This window comes from Argiope bruennichi, chromosome 7 (assembly GCF_947563725.1).
Source record: "Argiope bruennichi chromosome 7, qqArgBrue1.1, whole genome shotgun sequence".
Lineage (NCBI taxonomy): Eukaryota > Metazoa > Arthropoda > Arachnida > Araneae > Araneidae > Argiope > Argiope bruennichi.
Window position 1 is genome coordinate 84,437,900 of NC_079157.1, and position 18,978 is coordinate 84,456,877.

Sequence of the window (18,978 nt, forward strand, 5' to 3'; positions counted from 1 at the left end):
TATATCCTTTTTATAGGGGAACGTTTAAATATTTTAACAATTTTTCGAACTTTATAGGAAGCAATTCTTGATAGGTTAATATTTCATCCTCATTAGCAATATCTTCAACAATTACATTGTCATTATCTTCATTGTCAATATCACTCTCACTCTTTTCAAAGTTGGAATCCGAAGTTTCTATATCCACAGTATTTGGATTCTTCTGTTCTTTATATTTTTGGTATAATACATCTATTACTCCTAACTGAATTCCATGTGCATAGCACAAGTGCTGATTTGCACCAATCAACTTTCCAACTATTTTCATAATTGTTGCTCCATCAGTCGTTATGAATACTATATTTTATTTCAGGGATAATCCATGTTTCACTAATTTAGATTTAAGCAATTAATTAAGCTATTAATTAGCTAATTAATTTCGCACGTTAGGTAGACATAAAAACAAAAACGTATACTATATTGCTATGTTCGCGATCCCTGAACATATAGTGGAGACAATATTAAAAATTTCTAGTAAATACCGAAAAACCGGTATTTAAACTTGTGAATACCGGTATTACAAAATTGTACAAATGGCTCAAAATACCGGTATTCGGTATCCCGGTATACCGGTATTGCAATCCCTAATCTCAAATAAAGGGCTTATTCATTAGTGGCTAATTCCATATCCGCAAAAAATTATGAAACTTTGAATAAAGCCGTGAATACCCTGTATGGCAGTGGTGGACGATAGTCACGAAATATAGATCTTTATCATGAATCTAGCATTTTTACTGAATTTATTGTGAGAATATGTATTTTAGACACTTTTTTGCCGGTCAATCGGCATCAAAATTTAAAACAAAACTATAGTTTTAGTCATAAAACAGCATACCAATTTCATCGATTTATTCATTGCATTAATGTGTTATTAAATTTACATGCATAGAAAAATACAGATAGACAGGCAGTCGACTGTTTGACGGATTTGGTTTAAAATTTGATAAATATTCATATTTGTGATGCTAAAATTCTATGCAAAATTTATTTACTTAGCTCTCTTACGTTTTGTAATCGAGTTCACTTGTACTCGAACAGCTAGAAAGAAAAAATTCCTGCGAATAGATTTTATTCAAAATTTCAGAAATCTACAGATTTGTTCGCAATTCCATGAACCAAATTTCAGACGTCTAGCTCAAAGCGGCTTTGGATTACTGTGTTCACAGACAAACAGACAGATAGAATGACATACAGATATAATGCCAGATTATTCTTTTTGGACTCATGGAGGTGTGAAACGTATATATTTGACAAAATTTCGAATTCGAATCTTTTGATAGTTAAAATGCATCCTTTATACTGTGTATCAAAAGACAGTAAAGTAAAAAAAAGACAAAGCAAAGGTGCAATTTTCTGTGCTTATTTTATATAAATTCTAAATTTGTGATATTAAATTTGTAAGTTTTTAATTAAAAGAAAATATCTGATTTATTATAGAAAACCCATTTGATTCAAACTTAATCTTTTACTCGAGCATGCACTATACATCTATACTTATAATAAAGCTCAATGTGTGTGTGTGTTGGTGCTCTACAGACCAGACCGTTTGACCCACAGCTACCAAATTTGGTACATGTAAACCTTGGAGGTCGGGAATGTGCACCTGGGGTCCTTTTTTGAATTTTTAGTTAGAATTTTAATTATAAATTAAAAACTAACTTTCCCACCAAAAAAATCTTCACTTCCAAATGAGTAAGGCTTCAATTTTTTTCCCCACACTAATGAGTTTAGGCTTAACATTTTCGACAGATTATTTCAAACAATTCTGTTTATTTTCTTAATGTCTGATGCATTTAAAATTAAACATTGTTAATGAATCGATCTTTCAGATTTATTCTGAAGTATTTTTGAATTAAAATAAAACAGAATAAAAGAAATTAAAAATTTCTAATCTGTATAACATTAACACAACTGACGTAGAAAAATTCACGCATGCGCATTGTGGTCTGAATGTTGACAACTATTTTCAACAGATGCGGACTTGATTAAAATTATTTTTAGGTTCGTTGTATGCTTTTGTAATTAAATTGTATTTATGTTAGTTATATATTTTTTGTATATGCTTATAGTTTTAAGTATATCGTTTTTTAAGTAGTTTTTTTAACCTGTTTTCGACCAATTATTTGAAACGATTCTGTTTATATTCTTAGTGCTTGATGCATTAAATTAAACATTGTTAATGAATCGATTTGCTCATGATGAATCTGAGAAAATTTTGTTGACAAATTCTTGAGATATTACATAAATTAAGAAAGATATTCTTTAGTGCCCATAAGGTTTAAATGCTCAGTGACTCTGTTTTTAATAAACATATTATAAAAAAATGCTTTATTTCAGTAAAAAATATTATTATATTAATTGCAGATTAATCATTTCCATTTAATTTAAAGCATAAATTCTAACAGAAAATTAGAGAGATACATATCACGTTATGACTGAAGGCCTTTATAATATAATGAGTGAATTATATGACTGTCAAAATTTATTTGAAGTTTAAAAATATTTTGATGAAGAAGTTATTAAAGTAGGGATTGCATAAAATATTTAATTATTAAAATTTTAATGAGCATTAAGGTTGGCGAACCGGCTGGTCGCCAAAGGCGGCTAGTTATAAAATAAAACTTTTAAACTTGTTTATACAATCACCGTTGACACTCAGTACTTGTGAGATTGTAACGTTACTTCTATAATGTTATTGCAATGTTATATTTGCAGAACTTCAACACGGCAATTAAACTTTGTTGTACGACAGATAGTGCAGCATATTCCAAGAAGTAAAATGCATATCAGAAAATTTACTGCGAGAAAGGCAATCAACCAGGGAATTGACTGATCTGAAAGATAAAAAAAATATTACCAGGAATGAAAAAATATTGCAGAATTAATTAACTAAAGAAGATTTTTTAAGACGATGCTTTTATCATTTAAAACAGGTATACTATAATTATATATTTTAAGAGGATATTTAAAGTTTGATAGCTTTACTAGAAATTAAAAGGATTTTTAAATAGCTTATATTTGAAACGACAAAACATAAAACTGCTTTTTCATTCAAATTTCAAATGATAGTTTGATTTCAGAAATAATTTAAATTGTTTTCTTACCTGGCCGTATTTGAGTTATCACTTCACATCTTTCACCACTGAAGCCTTCATTGCATCTAAATAATCAATGTGAAGAAATTTAAAAAAAAAACTATAACACATGAAATAATATGAACTTTTTTTTTAAATACAATACTGGTTATAAAAGTAATTTTTATTTTTGAAAAAAATTGAGCAAAGTGTTAAAATTATTTTGATTAATTTTTTTCCAAAAGGCCAGAATTAAATAATTCATATTTTTAAAATATTGCTATAATTTAAAAAATAAATAAGGGAACTTCTATGAAATAAATAAAATAATTTCTTATTTAAATAAAGATTGAACGTATTGGGAATGAATATTAACAGCTGGAAGTTAAAAAGATGGCCGGATGAATGAAAATAAAGGACCTGTAACATTCGTTGGCAACACTGTATAGACGTTAATGGGAATTTTCTAGGAGATTTTTATATTTAACCTTAGGATGCATGGATTTTTATTTTTTTTACAAAAAAAAAAAAGAGTTTTGATTAACTGCATATAATTTAGAAAAATTATTTTAAATTATTTTTTTATTTAAAAAATTAAATTTGCTAAATGGATGCATTATGAATTAAACCATTTCCAAGTGATACAACACATTATAACAATTCTGTAATAAAAATAAAAATCTTTTGGAATCTGTGTAGGTATGTCGGCAAAGGACCTTGTCCAGTGAAGAATAAAACATCCACTCTGTCCCATTTGGCGGTTTCTGGTTCGAGACCCGATGCTACCGTGTAAGCGAGTCTGGTGCACGTTAAATCCGTCGGATCCAAATGTCATCCCTCTGGTGGGGCGTAGAAGGTTCTAGAGGGGGTTGTCAGCTCAGGTGTTGTCCTCGTCATCTGACCGCGGCTCAAAATTACAAAGTCCGTCCCAAAATAGCTCTAGTGTTGCTTTAAAACGGGATGTTAGGATAACTAAAACTTAAAAAAAAAAAAAAAACGGTCTTATTTGGCTGCGTGGTGAGATACTTGAATGTGAACTTGACTGTTTCATCTCCTTTCCATCTTTTTGCGGTTTTGCCACCATCTCGGTTTGAAGAATGTTCTTCAGATGACATTTTAAAAGCTTCACTATCTTGATTCGCAGTAGCCGCTGTTTTGGCTAGTTTGTCAGCCACTTCATTCCCGTCATACCTTACATGTGTCTTGATCCAAGAGATTTTAAAGTGGGGATTTACAAGAAGAAGGGAGAATTATCTCTTGCTAACTGGCTACTGGATTTTGGAGAACTTGAGGCTTGTATACTTGCTCTAGTTTAATAGTGATGGGATCTAATGAGAGAAGTGAGTTTGCAAATTTAACTGCTCTATTGAATCCTAGTAATTCATCATGAAAGACAGTATATTTTCTTTCAAAAGACTGGTTACCTACTGGTGTGCAGTAACTGTGTCCTGCGTGACACGAAATGAAGATCCTGCTGAAGATTTTGATCCATCTATGTAGATTCTATATCCTGAATTCTGTGACCCATCGTCTCCCAACAAGATATGATGTGATTGGAGACGTTTAGAAGGATGTGCCTACCAGCCTGACACTCCATATTCATGTTAAATTATTTTAATTGACTGATTACCTACTGGTGTGCAGTAACTGTGTTCTGTGTGACACAATATGAACATCCTGCTGAAGATATTGATCCATCTGTGTCGTTTCTATATCCTGAATTCCGTGACTCATTGTCTCCCAACAAGATATGATGTGACTGGAGACGTTTAGAAGGATGTGCCTACCAGCCTGTCACTCCATATTCATGTTAAATTATTTTAATTGACTGGTTACCTACTGGTGTGCAGTAACTGTGTCTGCCAACTGTCTCAGTCATTGTCAGCCCATTGTCTCCCAACAAGATATGATGTGACTGGAGATGTTTAGAAGGATGTGCCTACCAGCCTGTCACTCTATATTCATGTTAAATTATTTTAATTGACTGATTACCTACTGGTGTGCAGTAACTGCATCCTGCGTGACACGATATGCAGATCCTGCTGAAGATCTTGATCAATCTGCGTAGATTCTATATCTTGAATTCTGTGATCCATTATCTCCCAACAAGATATGATGTGATTAAAGACGTTTAGAAGGATGTACCTACCAGCCTGTCACTCTATATTTATGTTAAATTATTTTAATTACGCAAAATTATTTTGAATTTTTTTTCAATGTCTAAGAAACAGAAAATCAGCCACAAAGTTTACTTAAAATGAATTGAGAAATAATTTATGAATTCATCAACTTTGTATCCTTGCCATTTCAAAAGTTCATTAGTAGTGAATATGAATAAATATACAAATCGATACCGAATGAATATCATCAATAAATGATACATTAATTCCTGATTTGTCCCTTTAATTTGTTACAGATCAAAAATTTTAATAAACAAATTATGCTCCAGGATTTATTTATTTGGCTATTTTCGTTTGTAAATGATAATTTTCAGGTACTCTTAAATGGGCAGACAAAATTCCTGTGGACGGATTTAATACGAAATTTGATATAAATATACAAATTTTATGTAAAAAACTTCAACCAAAATTTCATTTCTCTTACTTGATGAGTTTTTAAGTTATCATATTCCCATGCAGACAGACATAATTCAAAAACATTATTTTCGATTTTAAGTGTAAGATCTAAGAGTGTCATAAGATCTTGATTTTATAGTTTTCATTTATCAATTTCTCTATTGGTGAACATTTTCTCATTATATTTTTTTAAATGATGTAGTAAAATTTTACTTAATGTGATTAGGAATTATTGAGAAATGCGTGACTAAAAATCCTATTTAATAAATGAAAGGAAGATTTATATGTTCATGCATTGAAATATTTAATTATTAGTGTTGAGGTTTTACGTGCTGAAATATATTTGCAATTCTAAAACGCTTGAAATACAAGTATATAGAAACTATTAAGAAGTACCATTTTTTAAATTGTTTTACCTGCATTTGTAACCGTTTACCACAACTTCACATTTTGCATTCAGGCATTTATCTTCGGTGCATATATCTGAAATAATCATAAAATAAAATGGATTTTTATGTGATTTTATTAAATCAAAATATTCCCCAAAAAAAGAGATTGAATCATTATAATTAAAAGTAAAATTACAAAATATTTGAAAATAAATGTACACATTTCGACTATCATCTTCATTCTACTGATCTCATTTCATGCGACTTTATCCTCGAACGAAGAATTTGATTAAAGGCAACGATTTTCAAGTTCCGAGAAAGTACAGCGAAGAAGTCATTGAAGAAGGTAGTAGATAGAGGTTTGCAATCCATATTTATATGTTTGTATGAAGGATAGAAAAATGTATAATTGAATTTAGTAATTGGTTCTAACTGAACACCAAATATTTTCTTTCTGTATTTAGTCTTCCGTAATAAAATAAGTTGACAAGATAGAGTTAGAAGGCAAAAATAAATAAATGTATTATGAATTATTAACTCCACATTCATATCAACATTAAATGTAATCTAAAGTTTTAATTTCATGATTAAACTTTGAAATGAATGTCTATTCAAAATAATTAATGAAATTTATTTATTTAGTTCGCTTGCATTATAAAAATGCAATTTTACTAATTATTATTTATAATACCAATATAAATTAAGAATGAATTAAATGAAAACTGAAAAAATAAAGAATAAAAAAAAATATGAAGATGGAAAATAATCAATTCAAAGAAATTAAATTGGCATTTGAAATGAAAGAAACATGCTTTTCAAGGAAATGTCCAACTTCTCATTTCTCATTGCAATTTATTGCATTTTAGATATTTGCTTCCATATATTTAAGTATATTACTTTGGATGAACCACAATTCCATGTCTTTGATACTTTTTTTTGCTTCTTGCAAATCACATGCGTTTTATCTTATCACATGAACATCCATTGTTTATTGCTGTTTAGCAATAAGCAATGAATGCTCATGTTGTACTTGTCAAGTTCTCAGCTCTAATTAAATTTGGAATTCCATATACATTTCGCATAAGGAAATAAAAGTAATCTCGCAGTAAATTGTGAACATCAAATAAGATGCGCTGTTATTTTTGCCATGTGATTATGGTGTTGTAACTGTGGTAATGGTTTGATAAAATGATGGTTTCTTATTTTGTTAATTGAAAGGGATAATAAAGAGCACAGTGAAATAAAATTTTTATTTAATTATTTGAAACACCAAGACGAAATAATAAGTAATAATCACATTCAACAGGTTATGAGCAACATTTAATTTTCTAATAGTACTGTATCTACATAAGTATTGCAACGAATTTGTCACTTGTTTACCAACGCAAAAGATTACCTGGTAAAGAAGACATTTTTACAAGATGCTGAAAGGATATTGAGTCAATGATGCTCGTCCTTGGTGATAAACTTGGCGATTTTGATAGATTTCAGAATTTACAGGAGTCTTGGGGATAGATTCATTAGAACGCGAGTTATGCTTATTTTCCCAGAACCTTCTTTACCTTATCACGGGAACTATAAAAAGCCGGGCAACACAGCTTTGTTCCTTAGAAGAGATTACTTCAGAAGCTGGTAAAATGCTCATTTCTTTCTTCCAAGTATGCTCTGGATTGGCAACCCGCTACTTCAGTTTAACTTAGATAAACGCTCTATATGGGCTGTTTTGGACTGATTTTGTAATTCTGAATTGTGATCGGACGATCAGGACGAAAACTGAACTTTCAACTGCTTTTCCGATCTTCACCAAACCATATGGGAGACATTTGGTCTTCGACATCCGATTTATTTTCATTAGATAAGTAGTGGATAAGTAGTACATAGTGGATCTTTTGCAAAACCATATAGAATTGAGATTCTATAAGACTGATTGAAGCTGTGATTTTATCACTGGATAACCGCGGTTCCTGTGTAAGTGGACATAACAGTTATTCTATTCAGTCTAACAGGAATTCATGCTAAAGTTTCATTGCTTTGGATACCACTTTGTGGTGTTAAGAATAACATACTCAACTACATTTTCTACTCAGGTTAAATGTCAAATATGTGAAATGTTACTGTATTGTCTTGCTTTATTTATTAGTAACATGAGATAATAGTTGAAATCTTTGATGGACCACTTGAAAATTCGAATCTATTTTCCTGTTTTAAGTGTTTTAACAATGGCCACATTATTAAATTGTATAAAATTCGAAGATTTTTAACCATATATTTCACATACGTTACTTCAATAAACTGTATAAAACTTCAATATTTGCTATCTAAATATCTCCATACTAAAAAAAACTTTAAATTTGGAAGATCGACAAAATTGCCACCTGTTTGTATTTTTTAAATACTTTCTGATTGCTACAAAATATCAATTTTTTATTTAAAAGTAAGCAAAGAAAAAAAACTTTAATATAAGAAGTGTCACACTCTTTATCTCTCTTAGGATTTGCATGGTTTTTTTGTATCTTTACAAACATTTATGTGTTTATTATACGAATAATTTTTTATTAGATTTTAAGCTAACATAAAATAATTGTGATTGGAATTAAAAATTACATTTTCTGATCATTCGTTCATAACTTTACTATTAAGAAAGGAAAATGAAAAAGCTAGTGTTCTACAGGCCAGATTGTTGGAAATATAGTTATAAGATTCGATCATACATTGAGTAATGGAAAGTTGATCATTGCGGATATTTTTTTGAAATATTAAATTATAAATTTGGCAAAAATTTTGCATTAAAAAAATTCGAAAATATAATCACAAAAAAATTAATCCATTAAAAGCTGACGAAATTATATTTTTTGCAATATCGATGTAATTAAAGTAGCATTTTTTCGGTAATTTTAATAAATTTTAAGTTTATTTTCAGATATATTTTAAAACAATAAATGCCATTTTTGCATTGGAATTCAAACTGTTTTGATTATTATTACGAATGTAGATGGTTTTATTTCCCATTGTCAATAAACAGTTTAGAAGGAAGATTTATTTTCACATGCTCTGTAGGCTAATTTTTAAAACAGGAATTTAACAGAAATTGACATTTTTAGAGTTTTATGGGAAATAAAAACAGTAATTAACTTTAAAAGTTATTAAGTAAGTACATTTATTATAATTTATAAATTTCAAAAAACTATTGCTCTTTTTTGTAGTATGATTGGATTTTTAAAAAAAATATGTTATTGCTTTTAATTTTGCTTTAATTTTTTATTGCTGTGCAATAAGTTTTGTTGGGAAAAACAACAAGCATGAAAAAAGAATTCAAAATATTTGAAAACTTTTGGTAATAAAAAAAAATGCCGATGATGAAAGAAAACATGCGTATGAATTTTATCCTTACATATAACTATTAAAAGGGGGAAATAAATATTTTCAAATGCATTTTTTTCTATAAACTGCAAAAAATTTCAAAACGATAACATATTTAAATAAAAACAAATCCCATCTTTAGGAGATAAATCAAGAAAATAAAATCTTTTTTAGAATAAACTCTTACATTGATCAGGGGTTTCAAATTCAGGTTCAAACGGATAGGGTAGAGAGGACAATTCGTCTGGTGGAAAGAAATAAAGCATACACTTTTGAATTTTATGCATCATGTATTACCGTTTTGTAAATAATAGTTATCAAGCATAAGAAACTTTGAAACACGAGAAAAATATATTAAAAAATTCCATATTTACCATTATGATCAAGCAAAGATGTGTAAAGACTTATAAAAAGATAAAATGTGAAAGTGATTCTTTAGTCGCGGTTCTCTCCGTTAAAATCAAAAGCATACATACATACTTAATTGTTACTTACTAAGCCAAAATTTAAAAAAAAAATGAATTACAAATTTTTTAAATGAACAAGGAATTATTATACACAGGTGGCAAAATTTTGGAGCTTTAGAACTATACAAAACATAAAAAAAAAAAATCTGTCTGTAGAAACAGAAAGCAAAATGACAAAACACATCTAAAAAAATCATACAATCTTGTTGTGCCATTTAAGGTTGAAATGGATAGTCAGGAAAAGAATATCCCGTATTTATTGAATTCCTGAAATAGCAACACAGAAGGCAAGAAAGAAGGAATTTATATTCATTGTTCCAAATTGTTATTTTTAAGAAATGCAAAGAATATTGAATACGAATAAAATATGCAACGAGAGGTAGGCAAAATTTGGGTAACTCTGAAAAATGGGGAAAAAATAGTTCCATAATTTCATAATTACGATTACGCACTAATGAAGGAAAATAAAACAGTCCAAAAGGTAAAATCTTACCTTGATTAGGTGTTGCTATTTCAGGTTGAAAGGAATATTTCGGAGAAGAAAATTCCGTATCTAATGGAAAGAAAGAAGGAATTTATTTTCTTTTTTCTTCATTGTCATTTTAAAAAAAATGCAAACAATATTGAATACGAATAAAATTTGCAACGAGAGGTAGGCAAAATTTGGGTAACTCTGAAAAATAGGGAAAAGATAGTTCCATAATTTCATAATTACGTTCACGCACTAATGAAGGTAAATAAAAGAGTCCAAAAGGGAAAACTTACCTTGTTTAGGTGTAGCTATTTCAGGTTGAAAGGGATATTTTGGAGAAGAAAATTCCGTATCTATTGGAAAGAAAGAAGGAATTTATTTTCATTTTTCCACATTATAATTTTTTAAAAATGCAAAAAATATTGAATACGAATAAAATATGCAACGAGAGGTAGGCAAAATTTGGGTAACTCTGAAAAATGGGGAAAAGATAGTTCCATAATTCCATAATTTCATAATTACGTTCACGCACTAATGAAGGCAAATAAAACAGTCCAAAAGGTAAAATCTTACCTTGATTAGGTTTTGCTATTTCAGGTTGGAAGGAATATTTCGGAGAAGAAAATTCCGTATCTAATAGAAAGAAAAAAGGAATTTATTTTCCTTTTTCCTCATTGTCATTTTAAAAAAATGCAAACAATATTGAATACGAATAAAATATGCAACGAGAGGTAGGCAAAATTTGGGTAACTCTGAAAAATGGGGAAAAGATAGTTCCATAATTTCATAATTACGATTACGCACTAATGAAGGTAAATAAAAGTGTCCAAAAGGTAAAATCTTACCTTGATTAGATGTTGCTATTTCAGGTTGAAAGGAATATTTCGGAGAAGAAAATTCCGTATCTATTGGAAAGAAAGAAGGAATTTATTTTCATTTTTCCACGTTATTATTTTTTAAAAATGCAAAGAATATTGAATACGAATAAAATATGCAACGAGAGGTAGGCAAAATTTGGGAAACTCTGAAAAATGGGGAAAAGTTAGATCCATAATTTCATAATTACGTTCACGCACTAATGAAGGTAAATAAAATAGTCCAAAAGGTAAAATCTTACCTTGATTAGGTGTTGCTATTTCAGGTTGAAAGGAATATTTCAGAGGAGAAAATTCCGTATCTAATGCAAAGAAAGAAGGAATTTATTTTCTTTTTTCTTCATTGTCATTTTAAAAAAATGCAAACAATATTGAATACGAATAAAATTTGCAACGAGAGGTAGGCAAAATTTGGGTAACTCTGAAAAATAGGGAAAAGATAGTTCCATAATTTCATAATTACGTTCACGCACTAATGAAGGTAAATAAAAGAGTCCAAAAGGTAAAACTTACCTTGTTTAGGTGTTGCTATTTCAGGTTGAAAGGGATATTTCGGAGAAGAAAATTCCGTATCTATTCGAAAGAAAGAAGGAATTTATTTTCATTTTTCCACGTTATTATTTTTTAAAAATGCAAAGAATATTGAATACGAATAAAATATGCAACGAGAGGTAGGCAAAATTTGGGAAACTCTGAAAAATGGGGAAAAGTTAGATCCATAATTTCATAATTACGTTCACGCACTAATGAAGGTAAATAAAATAGTCCAAAAGGTAAAATCTTACCTTGATTAGGTGTTGCTATTTCAGGTTGAAAGGAATATTTCGGAGGAGAAAATTCCGTATCTAATGCAAAGAAAGAAGGAATTTATTTTCTTTTTTCTTCATTGTCATTTTAAAAAAATGCAAACAATATTGAATACGAATAAAATTTGCAACGAGAGGTAGGCAAAATTTGGGTAACTCTGAAAAATAGGGAAAAGATAGTTCCATAATTTCATAATTACGTTCACGCACTAATGAAGGTAAATAAAAGAGTCCAAAAGGTAAAACTTACCTTGTTTAGGTGTTGCTATTTCAGGTTGAAAGGGATATTTCGGAGAAGAAAATTCCGTATCTATTCGAAAGAAAGAAGGAATTTATTTTCATTTTTCCACGTTATTATTTTTTAAAAATGCAAAGAATATTGAATACGAATAAAATATGCAACGAGAGGTAGGCAAAATTTGAGAAACTCTGAAAAATGGGGAAAAGTTAGATCCATAATTTCATAATTACGTTCACGCACTAATGAAGGTAAATAAATTGTCCAAAAGGTAAAATCTTACCTTGATTAGGTGTTGCTATTTCAGGTTGAAAGGAATATTTCGGAGAAGAAAATTCCGTATCTAATGGAAAGAAAGAAGGAATTTATTTTCCTTTTTCCTCATTGTCGTTTTAAAAAAATGCAAAAAATATTGAATACGAATAAAATATGCAACGAGAGGTAGGCAAAATTTGGGTAACTCTGAAAAATGGGGAAAAGATAGTTCCATAATTCCATAATTTCATAATTACGATTAGGCACTAATGAAGGTAAATAAAAGAGTCCAAAAGGTAAAATCTTACCTTGATTAGGTGTTGCTATTTCAGGTTGAAAGGAATATTTCGAAGAAGAAAATTCCGCATCTAATGGAAAGAAAGAAGGAATTTATTTTCCTTTTTCCTCATTGTCGTTTTAAAAAAATGCAAACAATATTGAATACGAATAAAATATGCAACGAGAGGTAGGCAAAATTTGGGTAACTCTCAAAAATAGGGAAAAGATAGTTCCATAATTTCATAATTACGTTCACGCACTAATGAAGGTAAATAAAAGAGTCCAAAAGGTAAAACTTACCTTGTTTAGGTGTTGCTATTTCAGGTTGAAAGGAATATTTCGGAGAAGAAAATTCCGTATCTAATGGAAAAAAAGAAGGAATTTATTTTCCTTTTTCCTCATTGTCATTTTAAAAAAATGCAAACAATATTGAATAAGAATAAAATATGCAACGAGAGGTAGGCAAAATTTGGGTAACTCTGAAAAATGGGGAAAAGATAGTTCCATAATTTCATAATTACGATTACGCACTAATGAAGGTAAATAAAAGTGTCCAAAAGGTAAAATCTTACCTTGTTTAGTTGGTGCTCTTTCAGAGTGAAATGAATATTTCGGAGAAGAAAATTCCGCATCTATTGGAAAGAAAGAAGGAATTTATTTTCATTTTTCCACATTATTATTTTTTAAAAATGCAAAAAATATTGAATACGAATAAAATATGCAACGAGAGGTAGGCAAAATTTGGGTAACTCTGAAAAATGGGGAAAAGATAGTTCCATAATTCCATAATTTCATAATTACGTTCACGCACTAATGAAGGCAAATAAAACAGTCCAAAAGGTAAAATCTTACCTTGATTAGGTTTTGCTATTTCAGGTTGAAAGGAATATTTCGGAGAAGAAAATTCCGTATCTATTGGAAAGAAAGAAGGAATTTATTTTCATGTTTCCACGTTATTATTTTTTAAAAATGCAAAGAATATTGAATACGAATAAAATATGCAACGAGAGGTAGGCAAAATTTGGGAAACTCTGAAAAATGGGGAAAAGTTAGATCCATAATTTCATAATTACGTTCACGCACTAATGAAGGTAAATAAAATAGTCCAAAAGGTAAAATCTTACCTTGATTAGGTGTTGCTATTTCAGGTTGAAAGGAATATTTCGGAGAAGAAAATTCCGTATCTAATGGAAAGAAAGAAGGAATTTATTTTCTTTTTTCTTCATTGTCATTTTAAAAAAAATGCAAACAATATTGAATACGAATAAAATTTGCAACGAGAGGTAGGCAAAATTTGGGTAACTCTGAAAAATAGGGAAAAGATAGTTCCATAATTTCATAATTACGTTCACGCACTAATGAAGGTAAATAAAAGAGTCCAAAAGGGAAAACTTACCTTGTTTAGGTGTAGCTATTTCAGGTTGAAAGGGATATTTTGGAGAAGAAAATTCCGTATCTATTGGAAAGAAAGAAGGAATTTATTTTCATTTTTCCACGTTATTATTTTTTAAAAATGCAAAGAATATTGAATACGAATAAAATATGCAACGAGAGGTAGGCAAAATTTGGGAAACTCTGAAAAATGGGGAAAAGTCAGATCCATAATTTCATAATTACGTTCAGGCACTAATGAAGTTAAATAAAGTAGTCCAAAAGGTAAAATCTTACCTTGATTAGGTGTTGCTATTTCAGGTTGAAAGGAATATTTCGGAGAAGAAAATTCCGTATCTAATGGAAAGAAAGAAGGAATTTATTTTCCTTTTTCCTCATTGTCGTTTTAAAAAAATGCCAACAATATTGAATACGAATAAAATATGCAACGAGAGGTAGGTGAAATTTGGGTAACTCTGAAAAATAGGGAAAAGATAGTTCCATAATTTCATAATTACGATTACGCACTAATGAAGGTAAATAAAAGTGTCCAAAAGGTAAAATCTTACCTTGATTAGGTGTTGCTATTTCAGGTTGAAAGGAATATTTCGGAGAAGAAAATTCCGTATCTATTGGAAAGAAAGAAGGAATTTATTTTCATTTTTCCACGTTATTATTTTTTAAAAATGCAAAGAATATTGAATACGAATAAAATATGCAACGAGAGGTAGGCAAAATTTGGGAAACTCTGAAAAATGGGGAAAAGTTAGATCCATAATTTCATAATTACGTTCACGCACTAATGAAGGTAAATAAAATAGTCCAAAAGGTAAAATCTTACCTTGATTAGGTGTTGCTATTTCAGGTTGAAAGGAATATTTCGGAGAAGAAAATTCCGTATCTAATGGAAAGAAAGAAGGAATTTATTTTCCTTTTTCCTCATTGTCGTTTTAAAAAAATGCAAACAATATTGAATACGAATAAAATATGCAACGAGAGGTAGGCAAAATTTGGGTAACTCTGAAAAATAGGGAAAAGATAGCTCCATAATTTCATAATTACGATTACGCACGAATGAAGGTAAAAAAAAATGTCAAAAAGGTAAAATCTTACCTTGATTAGATGTTGCTATTTCAGGTTGAAAGGAATATTTCGGAGAAGAAAATTCCGTATCTATTGGAAAGAAAGAAGGAATTTATTTTCAATTTTCCACGTTATTATTTTTTAAAAATGCAAAGAATATTGAATACGAATAAAATATGCAACGAGAGGTAGGCAAAATTTGGGAAACTCTGAAAAATGGGGAAAAGTTAGATCCATAATTTCATAATTACGTTCACGCACTAATGAAGGTAAATAAAATAGTCCAAAAGGTAAAATCTTACCTTGATTAGGTGTTGCTATTTCAGGTTGAAAGGAATATTTCGGAGAAGAAAATTCCGTATCTAATGGAAAGAAAGAAGGAATTTATTTTCCTTTTTCCTCATTGTCATTTTTAAAAAATGCAAACAATATTGAATAAGAATAAAATATGCAACGAGAGGTAGGCAAAATTTGGGTAACTCTGAAAAATGGGGAAAAGATAGTTCCATAATTTTATAATTACGATTACGCACGAATGAAGGTAAATAAAAGTGTCCAAAAGGTAAAATCTTACCTTGTTTAGTTGGTGCTCTTTCAGAGTGAAATGAATATTTCGGAGTAGAAAATTCCGTATCTATTGGAAAGAAAGTAGGAATTTATTTTCATTGTTGCAAATTGTTATTTAAAAAATTATATGAATTCTAAATATGAATAAAATATGCAACGGGAGGTAAGCAGAATTTCGAGAACTCTGAAAAGGGAGAAGTATGTTACAGAATTTCATAATTACTGTCCCGCCCAAATGAAGATAAATAAACGATTCCAATAAGTAAAATCTTATTATGATTAGATGTTGTTATTCGAGTTTGAAATGGATATATCTGAGAAGGAGATGCTCCATCTATTAAAAAGAAAGTCTGCATTTTTTTTTCATGGTTTTGCGATATCATGAAATAAATGACATAAATATATTCAAATGGGATACTCCACCGGTTTTTGATGGTTTTCAAAATTTCTTAGTATTAACATACATTCATATTGAGAAAAAATATTACAATATTTAATTTTTAAGAATACTAATCTGTTAATATGAAAACTTGAATTAATATTTAACTGTAACATGTATGATGCGGCTTCAGTTTTTATTGAAATGGATATTTTTGAAAAGTTAATTTTTAAGTGAAACATTTATATATTTATTTGCTATTCCTCGTTAATTATTTATATAACAATAACCTTCAAATGAAGAAAGAAACATTTATTAGTTAATACTTATCAGAAAAGCATACCTACTATTTTAAAAACTGATAATAAGTATTTCTAAATGGTTAATTCAATCTGTAACAGAAGGTCGCGAAACTTTGGGAACTATATCGTATCTGAGAAAAATAAGTTATAATATTTCATGTTCAGGAACATGAACCAATATTAATAAATAAAGCCATGTTAAAATAAAATCTTACATAAATGAAGCGGAATTAGTTGATACGAAAACGTGTCAACTAATGCCGTAATGCATAAAATTCCATCTGATTTGGAAAGACATATTATATAGATTTTTGGTTTTTAAAGAATAAATTCATTACCATTTGAAATAAAAATGAAAAATATTATCAAATGACAATCTTCATTGGCAATTGAATGCAATCTTACAAGTTAAGATAATTAATTATATATCAGAAAAAAATGTAATACATATCAGGCAGCATTAATTCTTGCAGAAATGGATATCTCTGTGAAGAAATTTCCTTGTCTATTAGAAAGAAGATATACATATATTTTTTAATTTTACGCAAGATTCGTTATGTATTATCATTTCAAAAAAGGCTTTTTTCTACATGAAAATGGCCTTCTTTATGAAATAGGAATTAATGACATTAACAAATATGTTCAAATGTAAAAAAAAAAAAAAAAAAAAAAAAAATCATTTTTTTTATAAAATTGAACAAAATATTGGTACAATACATTCTTAACAATTTATATAATTATGGAAAGTAATTATATGCTAATTTTTAAATTATGAAAATCATTAACGTTTTTTGGAAGTTTCAAATATTTTAGGTTTTAAATTTATCGAATTCAATGTTTCTTTTACCTTAACTCATGCATTTATTTAAGAGATATTAAGGAAACAATAAGTTAGTTATATGACCTAACTCATAAATTTTAATTTTAGGTTCATTCATGAAACAATTACAGAGGCTAGAATTTGACTTAAATTCGAGGAAGACAAAAGAAAAAAGGCACGCCTTTTCTTTGATATCCTCAAAGTGTAATGAGGAAAGAATATGGTTTTGTTACGACATTTAATTTAATCAATATAGCATCTAATTCCATTTTTTTAAAGAATAATTTAATCGTAAAGTTTCTTGTAATAAAAAAAAGTTTTTGTCAAAATCTTTTAAAATTTCTATATGATAAATTTAGATAAATTATTTAGAGTTTAGCTAACTATAAAATTTTATTTCGAAACATTGAAAATGCAGTGTTTTCAAGAGTATTTCACAGTTTGGTGACTTCTCACGTTTCTTTTTAATAACAGTTTTTTACTTTAATTTTTTAATAGAATATTTGTTTCAAAATAATCGAATGCTCAAAGAATAATAGATATCAGCGCTTTCGTTTGTTTTTAGAAAATGAAGTAAATATTTTAAAATTATTTCAAATATTTTAATAAAATAAGGCTTAAAAGTAGAATTTGGTTGTCTAATTTATAATTTATTATTCAAAATATATTATAATCTTGAAAACGATTTCCCCGAACTTCTCTACTTGATGACACCATTAAGATCAAATAAAAATATTATGTTAAAAGCTATTCAAAATTATCAGAAACATTTATTGAATTAATCTATTAATCGCTAATTAAGTTCCAAAAATATTGAAGTAGTGTATTTGGTTGTGAATGCGAATTTCATTAGAAATTTCAAAACTCTATTGTATCAGGAATTGAATATTAAATCTTCTAATAAAAGCTAAAACTTTAGATACATAAAACAAGTAAGTTAAATAAAAGTGCATAAAAGTAATAACACGTTTAAAAAGAAAAAAAAAAAAAAAGGATCAAAACGAGGTCTTACAAAGTTCTTTCGAAATCAGCGATTTCGGATGGATTTCTAGAAGAAAAGAATTTTTATACAATTCAGAATCATAACGCAGATTTCCACTCTGTGTTTCTTGACAGAGTAAGCAGCGAATATTAAAAAGTTGTTATATGAAAACTTCTTTTTTATACTATTTTTGAATTTCTTAATATTTTTTTAATGCTGTTTTGAAATATTTGAATTTTTTATGTGGGACAGTTTTTCAGATGCAGTGCATTTATTTCTGTTGGCCTTTATGAGAAATCTACAACTCGACATTGTCTTTTGCATGGAAGTATAATTCATTATTTGTAAAGTAAAGAAGTCAAAAACTTGGTCACCGAGCCTGGATTTGGATTATGGAATCTTCGCACCCACCAGTATTATTTGTGGTTGCTTTAGAAATCTGGCAATATACCATCTTCGCGGTTGAATTGTATTTAATAGAACCGAAACCTTGCTATGATTGTGAAATAAATAAATAAATAATAATGATAAGATTTTGAGGTAAGAGAAATTGTTTCAATATTTTTCTTGCTAAATATTCAACAAATTCACTTTAATAATAATAAAAAAACTCCTTCCTATTTCATATTACAAAAAACAATATT

General features: G+C 28.7%; 1 protein-coding gene across 1 annotated transcript in view; it reads right to left on the minus strand.

The window, feature by feature from the left end:
- Nucleotides 1–925: 925 nt before the first annotated feature.
- The window catches only part of LOC129976309 (proteoglycan 4-like), a 47,148-nt gene continuing 29,095 nt past the window's right edge, over nucleotides 926–18,978 (minus strand). The window contains exons 2-21 of the mRNA XM_056089810.1: nucleotides 15,859–15,918; nucleotides 15,587–15,646; nucleotides 15,315–15,374; nucleotides 13,683–13,742; nucleotides 13,403–13,462; nucleotides 13,131–13,190; nucleotides 12,860–12,919; nucleotides 12,580–12,639; nucleotides 12,309–12,368; nucleotides 12,038–12,097; nucleotides 11,766–11,825; nucleotides 11,495–11,554; nucleotides 11,223–11,282; nucleotides 10,951–11,010; nucleotides 10,671–10,730; nucleotides 10,399–10,458; nucleotides 9,626–9,682; nucleotides 6,106–6,172; nucleotides 3,144–3,199; nucleotides 926–2,873 (exon numbers count right to left, since the gene is read on the minus strand). Of these exons, the coding sequence (XP_055945785.1) occupies nucleotides 2,743–2,873; nucleotides 3,144–3,199; nucleotides 6,106–6,172; nucleotides 9,626–9,682; nucleotides 10,399–10,458; nucleotides 10,671–10,730; nucleotides 10,951–11,010; nucleotides 11,223–11,282; nucleotides 11,495–11,554; nucleotides 11,766–11,825; nucleotides 12,038–12,097; nucleotides 12,309–12,368; nucleotides 12,580–12,639; nucleotides 12,860–12,919; nucleotides 13,131–13,190; nucleotides 13,403–13,462; nucleotides 13,683–13,742; nucleotides 15,315–15,374; nucleotides 15,587–15,646; nucleotides 15,859–15,918 (1,271 nt within the window). The 3' untranslated portion in view covers nucleotides 926–2,742. The remainder of the gene's footprint in view (nucleotides 2,874–3,143; nucleotides 3,200–6,105; nucleotides 6,173–9,625; nucleotides 9,683–10,398; nucleotides 10,459–10,670; nucleotides 10,731–10,950; nucleotides 11,011–11,222; nucleotides 11,283–11,494; nucleotides 11,555–11,765; nucleotides 11,826–12,037; nucleotides 12,098–12,308; nucleotides 12,369–12,579; nucleotides 12,640–12,859; nucleotides 12,920–13,130; nucleotides 13,191–13,402; nucleotides 13,463–13,682; nucleotides 13,743–15,314; nucleotides 15,375–15,586; nucleotides 15,647–15,858; nucleotides 15,919–18,978) is intronic.